The sequence below is a fragment of the Gallus gallus genome, chromosome 1 (assembly GCF_016699485.2).
Source record: "Gallus gallus isolate bGalGal1 chromosome 1, bGalGal1.mat.broiler.GRCg7b, whole genome shotgun sequence".
Classification (NCBI taxonomy): Eukaryota; Metazoa; Chordata; class Aves; order Galliformes; family Phasianidae; genus Gallus; species Gallus gallus.
Genome location: NC_052532.1, coordinates 113,501,622 through 113,514,590, shown reverse-complemented (window position 1 = coordinate 113,514,590; position 12,969 = coordinate 113,501,622). Strand labels below are relative to the sequence as shown.

Genomic DNA, 12,969 nt, shown 5'->3' with positions numbered 1-12,969 from the left:
TCTTCCCCATCTATTGATGCAGCAACACTATCCTAGAAGGTCACTAAGTTGATCAGTCCTGTCCTTAGTGAAGCCATGCTCGCTCTCCCATACCTCTTCCCCACCTTCCATGTGTCTTAGCATAGCTTCCAGGAGGATCTGTTCCACGATCTACCCCGGCACAGAGGTGAGATGGACAGGTTGGTAGTTCCCAGGATCATTCCTCTTACACTTTTAAAAAAAATGGGTGCAATGTTGCCTTTTTTCCAGTTACCAGAGGCACCACCTGATTGCCACAACATTTCAAATATCATTGAGAGTGACTTAGTGACTACAATCAGCCCAGGACTCTGGGACGCATCTCATCACGACCCAGCCAAGGACACTGGTAGTTGAGAAGTTCAACAGAAGACAGTAATGGGTGTTTGTAGCCCAGAAAGCCAACCATATGCTAGGCTGCACAAAAAAAAAAAAGTAGCTAGCAGGCAGGACATGATACCCTCCCTCTACTCAATTCCGTGAGAGCCATTGTAACACTGTAACACGATGGAAAGCACAATGACAGTAGAGTAACAAAGTCCCAGGCCACAACAGGTGAAGACTTGCTCAAATACAACAGCTGTAGGCACAGAAATAAAGGAAAGAATCTGCTTACCTTCAGAAGGCCTTTGGTACACAGGCATCTCCAGCAAGATATCCTTGCCTCCACTACCAACCCTTAAATGAGGTCTGAGAAGGGGTGGATCCTGGCTCCAACCCCTCCCATCACTCAGGTGCACTGCATGCACCTGAGCTCCCCTGGGTTGGCCCTGCCTTCCCACCAGGTGCTGAATCACTGGTTCAAGCCATGACTTAAGCATTTCCACTACACCCATCTACAGTACTGCATTGAGCTCTGCAGTCCCGAGCATAAAACAGACATGGACCTGTTGGAGCAATTGCAGAAGAGGGGTGGATCAGCTCCCCTATGAAAAAAGGCTGAGAGATGGGGCTGTTTAGTCTGGAGAAGAGAAGGCTCTGAGGACATTTCATTGCAGTACTTAAAAAAGATAAGACTTTTTATACAAGCAGATAATGATAGGAAAAGGGGAAACAGTTTGAGAAGTAATAAAAAGAGAGAGACTTAGATGTTAGAAGGAAATTCTTCACTCTGAGGGTGGAAAGGCAATAGAACAGGCTGCCCAGATAAGTTGCGGGTGCTCCATCCCTGGAAACATTCAAGGGAAAGTTGGATGGGGCTTTGAGCAACCTGAGGCTACTACCTCTCTGAAGGGGTGGTCAGGCACTGGAATGGGCTGCCCAGAGAGGTGGTGGAGTCACCAATCATGGAGGTATTCAAGGAACATTTGGACATTGTGTTGAGGGACATGGTTTAGTGAGAACCATTGGTGATTGGTGGATGATTGGACTGGGTGATCCTGTGGGTCTTTTCCAACCTTTGTGATTCCATGATGTAGAGCAAGATATCTCAATTCATGGCAGTGAAGCTGAAACTAGATGGTCATTAAGGTCCCTCCCAACTCAAGCTGTTCTACAATACAGACCATTCTATATATAAATACATAATCTAAAACTACTAGAAAATATGGTATTATAAACATTTTTATAAGGACTTGAAATCTCAACCAAACAATGTGTATTTTACACATATAAGCTAATTACTGGGCACATTCTGAAAGATTTTTATGCCATCATAGCCTTTACAGATTGGGAAGAATCATGGGACTTCGGACTGCTAGCAGGCTCTATAAACTGGCAAATTCATCTAGCAGTAGTAACATATTGACAATAAGGAATACCCTGTTGTCCTTCTGACTTTGTCCTGTGCTTTACCTCTCTCACAGCTGAAAACGAAAACACATTAGCACTGTGTAATGGCATCACTGCCAAGAACATAATACTTCATTTACTGATGTATAAAAGTTAAAAAATCGTATGATGAAAAGTTATTCTTTAGTAGTCGCACTTCGGTTAAAATATAAGCCGCTTTCCTTGCATTATTTTGTACTCTTCTGGGTATACACTAACCAGCTAAGCATTCTCTCAACTACCAAAGAGAAATTATTAAAAAAAATAGTATTTTAAAAAATCTTCAAAAGTGCAGTTTTTAAGATATTTTATCACTTATGATTTTAGAATCTTACCAGGATTAATTCTGAATCGAATAGTTTTTGGTTTAGGTTTGCACACAGCAATGAAGCTCAAATATATTTGGTGAATAGATTTTGTCTTTGGAAGTTGTAAACAATTTTCCTCTAGTTCTCTACCCATTATGTCAATAACCTGCTTCACTTCAAATATTCCAATCTGACGTGGAGAAAATGAAAATACCAAATCCTGTAAAAGAAAAGTGGTTATAAGGCATTACAAAAGAAAGAAGTAAACTGAAGTTACATGTAATTCTGTTTAATAGATTCACTACTCTCCCTATTTACTTTTAAAGATGTGTTCAGCACTGTGCTTTTGAAGTATGCCAATGACTACACATATGCACACATACATACAGCTACACCGTAGAACACCAGCAAAGTCCCGCTAGTTCATTTCTGAGATAACTATTTTTTCATGACCCAAATGACAGGTTTGTTAAATTATAATTGCTTCCATATTCAAGTGAAATTTAGCATAGCTTCTTATATTAAAGAAATATTATGTTATTCAAATTCTTGCAATAAACTGAAGGAAATGAAAATAATCCTGCAAGGGCTTAGTCTTCTCAAGACAGTAAAGTGCCAAAAAAATTAAATCCAGGCAAAATGTAAGTAAAAGGATTTTGGAGGAGCTCCTCCAGAAAGGAAACATTGCCCATAGCCCAGCTGAAATGCCTCTATTTCCCATGCTGCATGCATTGGTATAAGCAGGAGATAGAAACCATGGTGCAATTACAAAACTGTGACCTAACTGCTACCACAGAAACACGGTGGGACAACTCACAGAACTAGAATGCTATGATTGAGGGCTACAAGCTTTTTTAAAAGTTATAGACAAGGTCGGAGGGACAGGGGAGCTCACATGCTCTTACTCTAGATGGAGGGGGGTGGTTTTAATCACCTGGATAACTGCTGGTTAAAACAAGACAGTGACTGGCAAGAAGTCCAGAAGACTCCTGAAGTCTGGTGAGGATAAATTTCTGGTTCAGGTATTGGATAGACCAACCAGAGAAGAAACATTATTGCACCTGATGATTACCAATTCAGAGAAGATCGTTAAAGAGGTTAAAATTGAAGGCAGCACAGGCTGTAGTGACCACACTCCGCTTCAGTTTGTTCTCTTGAGGAACATGAGCCTGGCAGAGAGCAGAATCAGGACCCTGATCTTTGGAAGACCAAACTTGAGGCTGTTTAATGAATTACAGGATGTGCTCCACTAGGAAACTGTCATTAGGGACACAGGAATGGAATGGAGCTGGCAGCTTTTTAAGGGCACCCTTCTGAGAGTACAAGAGCTCTCCATCCCCAGCACAAGAAATCAAGCAGAGATGACAAAAAACTGGCATGGCTGAGCAAGGACCTGTTGGTCAAACTGAGAGAAAAGAAGGAAGAGATAGGCAGTGGAAACAGGGATGGGTGGCTTGGGAAGAATACAGTGATCCTGTCTGGACATGCAGAGATGGGATTAGGAAAGCCAAGGTACAGATGGAACTGAATTTGTTGAGGGATGTAAAAAAATAACAAGAGTTTATTTAAAAACATTGGTCAGAAAAGAAAGGCAGACGAGAACATACCTCCTCCAATAAATAAGAAATTAAAATTGTCTTCAACAGACATAGAGAAGCTGAGGTAACTCAATGACTTATTTGCCTCAGCTTTTGCTGGTAGTCAGGTTTCTCACACCTCTCATATTCCTGCAATTTGAGGCAGGGGTCAGAGGAGCAAAATCCCTCCTCCTGTAAGAACAGAGCAAGTCTGAGACAGCCTCATGAGGCTGAGTGTGTATAAGTCTATGGGACCAGAAAACATGCATCCAAGGGTCCTGAAAAAAAAAAAAACCAGCTGATGTAACTGCCAAGCTATTCTCAATCATACTTGAAAAGTTATGGCTGCCAGCTGAAGTCCCTGGTGACTAGAAAAAGGGAAACATCATTCCCCTTTTCAAGAAAGGGAGAAAAGATCATCTAGGAAAGTACAGGCAGTGAGCCTCATATCTGTGCTTGGAAAGTTCACGATGTAAATCCTCCTAGAAGATATGTTAAGGTACATGTGAGATGAGGTGATCCAAGGCAGCCAGCATGGCTTCACCAAGAGCAGATTGTGCCTGACCAATCTGGTGGTCTCCTACAACAGAGTGACAGCATCAGCAGGCAAAGGAAGGGCAACTGATGTAATCTACCTGGACTTGTGCAAGGTCTTTGACATGGTTCTGCACATCTTTATCTCTAAATTGAAGAGGTACGGATTTGAAGACTGAACTATTTGGTCCATAAAGAAATGGTTGGATGGTCATCGTCAGAGGGTTGTTGTCAATGGCTCTGTATCCAGGTGGAGGCCAGTCACAAGTGGTGCTTCCTCGTGGGTCTATCTTGGGACCAATGCTCTTCAGTATCTTTCTCAACAAACTAGACAGTGAGATCATGCCCACCCTCAGTAAGCTTGTTGCTGACACCAAGCTGAGTGGTGCAGTTTGTACAACAGAAGGAAGGGACGACATCCAGAGAGACCTGGACAGGCTTTAAAAGTGAGTCCATGCAAACCCAACGAGGCTCAACAAGGCCAAGTGCAAGGTGTTATACTTAGGTCAAGGCAGTCCCAAATATATGCATGGACTAGGAGAAGAACGCATTGAGAGAAGCCCTGCCAAGAAGGATATGGGGGTCCTAGAGGACAAAAAGATCAACAAGAGCCAGTAGTGCACATGTTTGCAGCCTAAAAGGCCAACAGTATCCTGGGCTGCATCAAAAGAGGAGGGGCCAGCAGAGCAAGGAGGTGATTGTTCCCCACTACTCTGACCTCATGAGGCCCCATCTGATGCCGTGTCCAGGACTGGGGCCCCCAGTGAAAGAAAAATCTGGAGTTATTCAAGCAGGTGCAGAGGAATGGCCACATAGTAATTTTACTTACATAGTAGAATGCCCACCTTACCATGGCCTTTCAGAACAAAAAAGGAGCTTTAAAACATGAAGGGGTATCAACTTTTTACATGGCCTTATTATGATAGGAAAAGGGAGAATGGCTTTAAAGTAAGAGAGGGGAAGTTTAGATTAGCTGTTAGGAGGAATCACTTCCCCCAGAGGGTGGTGAGGTGCTGGCACAGCTGCCTAGAGAAGCTGTGGGTGCCCCATCCCAGGCAGGGTTCAAGGTCAGTTTGGATGGGACCCCGGGCAGCCTGAGCTGCTGGGGGACAGCCCTGCCCATTGTAAGGAAGTTGGAACTGGATTATCTTTAAGGTCCCTTCCAACCTAAGCCTTTCTATGATTCTATTAAAATTCTTACTACTATAATTAACTTTTACAAATTTAAAATATCACTTGCTATTTCCTGGAGTGCAGGAAAGATCATTAAATTACATAAGGAGAAAAAATGCATTTAGCTGATATTAAATATCATAGCTGCTGAAATTAAGTTATTCTGTTTTACTTTAAAGAAACTCCACTACTGATCCATGTAAAATAATTTACATATGTATATAATCTATGAGAAAGATATAATTACCTTAGTAGAACTTTTTTTTATTTTTCCTTTTTCAGGAGAAATCTTAAAGTGAATAGTCTTGCGGAAACTGAATTTTACTGGAAGGGACTCAGATTCATTTTTGAGTGTGCACAAAACTTGTGTTTGTTCACCCAGGAAACAGTCCATAAACTTAATTACAGGTCCTGGATTAAAAGTCAACATGACAGGAAGAGCAGAACCTGTCACAGCCAATTCTGTGCAATTAGGACGATTCTCTGTGTTAGAAATGCACACAAACAAAAAACAGTAATTAAACAACAACCATCACCCATACATTACCGCAGAAGTCTATTACCATACCAGCAAGAAATGTCATGCTATAGCTGTATAGTTGTAAAAACAAAATAATACTGCTAGACGCTATGATTTATGAGGAGTTCTCTATAAGATTTGAACATAGAGATGCTTACTGATAATGGCTGCTAGATAATAAATTGTTCTTTTAAAATTCAAATGAATATATTTTCATCTTCAAAATGCAGAAAACTGCATAACCCAAGTGCTAGTGACTTGCAAACAGCTTTTGGTGTTTGCCTCCTCCCTTCCAAGTTTTTTTACATTAAGTTTTAGCTGTTCACTACCAACAGATATATTCATGGCATGCGTGAATACACTCAACTCTTTCCACCCACAACAGATTTTGGTGCTAAGGCATAAAAACTCCCTATAATACCATCAAGTGGTAGAAGAAGAAATTTAAAAAAAAATAAAGATATGCAGATTTTATCATCCATATACAGTGACCATACACTTCCATAACATACTTGTACATGGTGTGGTACCATCACTGGGGATCTGAAGATTACCAGCAGCCTCAAATCTCAGAAACAATAGGTAATCTTGTTTTGGTGATGGATCATTTGCTACAAAGGCCCTTTTAAATTTCCTGTAAGAGTCATAATCTCAAATTACAAGATTTTTTAAAAAAAAGCAAAGAACTAAATAAACAACAAGCTTAGTTTTTATCATCTACTCCAGCTTCTTTGCTATTGATTACAGATTGATAAAAATGTTTTTATACTTTCTGTAAAAAAAGGAAGGGTAACAAATTTAACTGAGCAATATCTGCATGCTTATGGTGGTAGTTATTAGATATCTCTACCATTCACGTATTACTACAATAGTTTTCTAAAGATTACATGCACATAAACCACTCAGAAGAGTTTCAGTGAGAGAAAGTGCTCATTCCATTTCCTGTTTCTCCTTCAAACAAGAAAGAGAAATGTTCCATTATGCCTATTATTTTTTAATTACAAGGAAAGCTCTCCCAAAATATTTCAGTCTCTTGGTGATGAAATATCTGCTCTTTCATATTGCTGCACATATATGATAACTTCATGAAATAAGTCTAATATCCTGAAAAAGACATATTGACTCTACAGAACTTTCTCAATCTTTAGAGATTCAACATACTTAATTGGAGCAATAATTCATTCCCTTTGCAAAAATCTATTAAGATAAGAATTATCTCAAAAGAAGCTTACTCAATTCCTGGTCCAAAGGCATCTTTTATGAATTACAAAACATCCCCAAAATAACTACTTCAGACTTAACTTTATAGAACCATGCAATCAGAATATCCTAAGTTGAAAGAGACCCACAAGGATTGAGTCCAGCTCCTGGACCACCTAAAATCCAAAACCTGTGTGGGAGCATTGTACAAATGTTCCTTAACTCCAGCACTTGGGACCATGCCCACTGCCCTGAGCAGCCAGTGCCAGTGTCCATCCACCCCCTGCTGAAAAGCCTTCTCCTAACACCCAATCTAATCCTCCCCTGACACAGTTCCACGCAATTCCCACAGGCCCTGTTGCTGTCACAGAGAGCAGAGCTCAGCGTTGCCCCTCCGCTCCCTGTGAGGGGCTGCAGCCACCATCAGGCCTCCCCTCAGCTCCTCTGCTCTATGCTGAGCACACCGAGGGGCCTCAGCCACTCCTCATATGCCTTGTCCTCTAGACCTTTCACATCTTTGTATCCCCCCCCTTTGGTTGCTCTCTCATAGTTTCATGCCCTTCTTATACTATGCTAGTCAAAACCGTGCACATGCTGAGGGCTCACCAGCACAGAGCAGACTGGGACAATCCTCTGTCTTGCCCAGCTAACAGGGGGCCTGATGTACCCTGGAGTACAGTTGACCCTTTTTGCTTCCATAGCACACTACTGACTCATATTCAGCTTCTCATCAATCAGAACCCCCAAATCCCTCTTTGCAGGGCTTTTTATCCAGACTCTCCTCCCCCAGTCTGTAAATACACCCAAAGATGCATCATCCCAAGTACATTTGTAATTTGGACCACTCACTCACTTTGGACAAAAGCACAAAGTAACCTCGGACTTCTGGTAAGGTGGCAAGGTTCCCTGATCAGGAATGCACCTGACGAAGGTGGAAACATCTAGATCTCTTGTTTTGTTTATGAAGCTTAAATCTTGTAAAACAGCATCTGCACTCTTCTGTAGATCTGTTCCCTAAAGGGGAAAAAAAAAAATCAAAGTATGGATATGTCAACAGCTCAGTTTGCTTTTATATTCTCAACTTCCCCCCATGCAGTCCTGTATCTTTCACAAGTAGTAAAAATATGTAACCTAAGGAATACCAGTAAAACATATTTCCACATCACGCAGCTAATTAACTAATTTTGCAGACATGTTTTATTTTTATTTTTTTAAGGTGACAGTTACTCATTCCTTCACTGTCACAGGAAAAAAAACCAATTGAAACTGTAAGCATACAACATTCTGCAATACTGCAGTATGTTTTGACAACTCCTAAATCACAACAAATGCATTAAGCAAAACTACTCAAAAAAAAAATGGAGGCAAGGAAGAAGAAAGGAACATACTTAACATTCTTAATACTACAGCGTCACATGGTGAAACAAATACCTGAAAAAACTTAATTCCAAAGTAAAAACACAGTAACTTTTGTAGGCTGGGGAGAAGTGATAGTGAGTTTATTCAACAGGATACAGTATGACATCATAACTGCAGTTAGAAGATGAACGTGGAGAAACAAAAATGCAAAAGCAAAAATAAGTTTTCAACTAAATATATATATATATTTTCTTTTTCTTACCATCTCTCCTCCAACAGCATTGTCTTCCAGTACTGCTACCCAGTCCATACACTCTGGACTATCGTTGTGTAAACATATTTGTTTAATCTTTGAAGACCCAAAATAAACTGATCCAAAATTAATGCATTCCAACACATTTCCAGAAGGCAGTCCTAGAACTTTAAGAACTTGTTCTACAACAACAGCTTTGATCCATACTTCCATGCAGGTACATCCTTCCATCTCCACTCTGTCAGTAAAAGTAGCAAATTATAGGTAATGTAGAGAAATGTTAGAAATAATCAATTTGTTTCTCATTAGAACCTACCCAAACTGAAACAAATCAAAACATTTAACCTAAAATTATCTTCCCATAGATAATAAAAGCAAAAGAGTATACATGACACACAATACCTAGCAGATATATTACCAGTCACAAAAGAAAAATAAAAAAATAAGAAAAATCACACATTGTAATATAAGGTTTGGGGGAATTTTCCCAGTTTTTCCTTTTTCCCCCCTTCCTCTTCTCAATTGTGTTGGCATACTGTCGTTTCAAACAATATGGATGGCACTTCAAAAGCATCAGATGTCCCCACATTATATGCTCCTTTTTTTCCTCTGACAATTTGTGCATCTGGAAATCCATGTTTGTGTATACCTGTAATTTTCTCTCAGAAAACTGGAGCTAGAAGTTCATCTGAGATGAATGTGTAGAACCAGTACTGTTCCCTCCTGAATGCCTGAGCTTCATGACAGCACTAAACACTGAAGGACTATATAGATATTGTCTAAATCTTTCTTATTCTACTGAAACAATTTGTCCTTACTGTACAGAAGAATCAAATGTAGTAATGTAATACACTGTTCTAATAAAACCAACTCTTCTTTCCAATAGCTTCAGAGCTGAAAAATCTTTGTTTTGAATAATCAGATATATAATGCCACTGTGGATGTTCAAGAAGATCTCAACCTCTCTGAACGTTGTCTTTCAGCTTCTAATTACTGGATTCACTAAAACACAAAATAATTTTTACAAAAATACAAAAGAGTATATTTCTGAGAATTTTGCTTGTGCTCAGAGATTTAAAAAAAAATGCTTAGAGGAAAAGGTAAGTGGAAATAACCAGGATGTATCACCTATACCATTTCTCCAAGTAAAATTCCTGTCACTGACTCATTATAAGACTTTCAATACTGCCGTATTTGATTACACAAATTAAACATTTATAAAAAGTATTTGTGTGTTGACAGTGAAACGATCATTTATTATAAAACATTTTGCAATTACTATTAAAAACACTGAAATAATTAGCAATTGTGTAGAGTTTAAGGCGGCTGGGAACAGGTGAAGGGCTGGACCCTGAAAAGTTTTTTTTTTTCCCAGTTTAATAGATAAACTATACTGCAATGGCTACTTAACCAATATGGGGTGAAGAAAACAGCAGACATGATACTTTGCAACCAAAAATAAATCAAAACTCAATAAACAAAGGAATCCCTTTCACACAAAGGTGGATGAATTTGAGACATAGAACACAGATATTGACTTCCCTGTTCCTAACAGACTTTCTCTTTTCATTTATTTTCCAATAGACTACAAAACACAAGAGCAGAGAGAAGAGCTCTTTGTCATACATCTCATCCATTTAAAGAAAGAACAGGGTGGAGATGGGAAACACACCCTACTCATTTCACTATTAGAATAATAGAGATAGGACAAGAGGGAATGGTTTTAAACAGAGACAGGGGAGGTTTAGGTAGGATATCAGGAAGAAGTTTTTCCACTCAGAGGGTGATGATGTGCTGGAACAGGTTGCCCAAGGAGGCTGTGGATGCCCCATCCCTGAAGGCATTCAAGGCCAGGCTGGATGCAGCTCTGGGCAACCTAGTCTAGTGGTTGCCAACCCTGCCCATGACAGAGGGGTTGAAACTAGATGATTCTTGAGGTCCTTTTCAACCAAGGCCTTTTTATGATTCTATTAACCCTACAGATAGTTGTCCACTTCAAATTCTGGCACTTCCTAAAAAGTCTCTATTCACCATTAGAAAGAGGACAGGATGAGCACTTAAAAATAATCAATTCTAAAAAAGTGGCAAGTGGTGTGCTTGTGAATAGATTTCCCTCCGTTGAAAGTAAGATGGGCAACATAACATTTCCAAGATTACTGAAACACACCCAGCACAAAGAATAACAGTAAAGTTAGAGTTCAAAAATATTAAGGAACACAGTATGTGTCACAGAAGGTACAGAACACAGCAGATAGAAGATACAGAAGCTCTTGGTTAGCACCATAGCAAGAGATGTGCATGCATTCCACATCACTGCAACTTAGAAAAGATCTTTAAGAACACAGCTATATACACAACCTATACATCACTGTTCTATGGAGATAATATAACCATCACGTTCATTTAATGAAAATAAATACTGAAATCAGGAATTGAAACCTGAGAGCTTTTTTTCGGTAAACAGATCCATAAATTTTTTTAGAATTAATAACAGAAAAAATGTAATTTAAAGACTGCAATTATATCAGTCATACACTCACTTTATCATTTCTTTGATGATTCCTGGTACATCTGTGCAGATTTGCACTTTAACCACTTGGTAAGATTTGGGCTTTACCACTCCCCTGGTAGGTTCAATGTCAAGAAAAATATCCCCATTATATGATATCTTAAATGTACCTAAAAGAAAAATACATCAAACAACATTGAAATTGTAGATTTATATAGCTCTATTAAACATTTAGTATAACAAATGACAGGTTTCTGTATGTACCATGCAGCAATGGTACATACAATAGAAACAGTTCCTATACACAAATGGAAATTTCCACATTATGTAAATTATGAATGCATCTGCAACTATATTATCTTATCTCATCATCCTTCCTCAAACTAATAAGTTAGTATGTATATTTAAAAAGTTAAGTGTTTTCATTACAAATTTTAGTCAGTTATAGGACAAGCAGAATAAAATTTAGTTTTCTCCTAACTTCCTAACAATCCAGCTAGCTAGAGCCTTGAAAAACTTACAGAGCTGTAACGTGAAATAAATTGAAATGCTGATGTGAAACTTCATTAAATTAGAAATGCTCACAAATTGCTCTTTTGTGGCATGTTAACATTATACAAAGGATCACACCATCTTTTTATTTAAACTGTTTGTTACCCCTAACTCAAGATTTTCACATAGCTCATTATTGTTAATAAAGGAATTCACAACCTGAGTATGCTACAAGACCTAATAGTCAAATCTACCTTTAAAATAAAAACCCTATATTTTGAGCGCATACCTTGGATTCTTCTAAGTTACTTTAAATAATATTCACACAAGCATTTCAGCCTACGCCTATACACTTGTCTTACCACAGCCACTATCCAAATCACATCATCACAGGTAAAGAGATTTTGGTTTTCTTGAGTTTGTTTTAATTATCTTTAAACTGACAGTCTTAAAACATACTCAACAACTATCCACTTCTGTTGGTTTTGATGGATAGAAATAAATTCTGCTCTAATTATACAAGTCCACATCCCTCCTGTACTGACAACTCCACATCTGGATGCAGGTTCCAGGTGAGGTCCACCTAACTTCTGAGAAAAGGTATCTGCAGATTTTTCCAGAAGAAAAGGCAGTCAGAGAGACTATGTAGATCACATGGGCATTCTTACACTCCAGTCTTCATGTTTCTTATAATACTTAGAATTGTCCCTCACAGAAGCTGAAGGATTTGAATGTTTTGAAAGCATTAGGATTCCAAATGCTACGGCAGAAAGAGGAAAGACCTCTCATTAACTTCTCATAACATATACGGTTCAATTCCCATTCCAGAGGACTTTGAAAGTACAGGGAGCTTGTGTTTATTTATTCAACAGACAGCTAGAGGGATCAGAGAATCACAAAGACAACAAACAAAGCAAAGCAAGAGCAGAGGTGATTCACTATTATTTATACTAGGCATACTGAGCTAATGAGAAATTTATAAAAAATATCTATCAGACATGATTCAGGAGAAAAGGTCTAAAAGAATTTTGCAAGATGCTAAACTCGTACTGTCTGTTCAGGGAAGAAACATTCCCGTACTGCCTACAGAAGTAACGGACTATTAATAGAATAGTGGTGATTTAACTCAGACAGGGAGCTCAGCACCACCACACCACTCTCTCACTCCACCTCATTAAGACAGAAAGAGAAAACAAAAAGAGAGGGGGGTGGAGGGGAAGCCTACAGGTTCAGATAGGGACAATTACTGTCACAGG

At 39.0% G+C, this 12,969-nt stretch overlaps 1 protein-coding gene across 5 annotated transcripts in view; it reads right to left on the bottom strand.

Moving 5' to 3' along the window:
• C1HXORF59 (chromosome 1 open reading frame, human CXORF59) overlaps positions 1–12,969 on the bottom strand; it is a 261,807-nt gene that overhangs the window by 240,918 nt on the left and 7,920 nt on the right. For 4 of the 5 annotated variants that reach the window (XM_416785.8, XM_040655288.2, XM_040655289.2 and 1 more), the window contains exons 4-9: positions 11,253–11,391; positions 8,722–8,950; positions 7,954–8,114; positions 6,413–6,534; positions 5,628–5,863; positions 2,124–2,316 (exon numbers count right to left, since the gene is read on the bottom strand). In XM_416785.8, coding sequence (XP_416785.5) covers positions 2,124–2,316; positions 5,628–5,863; positions 6,413–6,534; positions 7,954–8,114; positions 8,722–8,950; positions 11,253–11,391 — 1,080 coding nt within the window. The remainder of the gene's footprint in view (positions 1–2,123; positions 2,317–5,627; positions 5,864–6,412; positions 6,535–7,953; positions 8,115–8,721; positions 8,951–11,252; positions 11,392–12,969) is intronic. The other variant, XM_040655295.2, reaches the window with a different exon arrangement.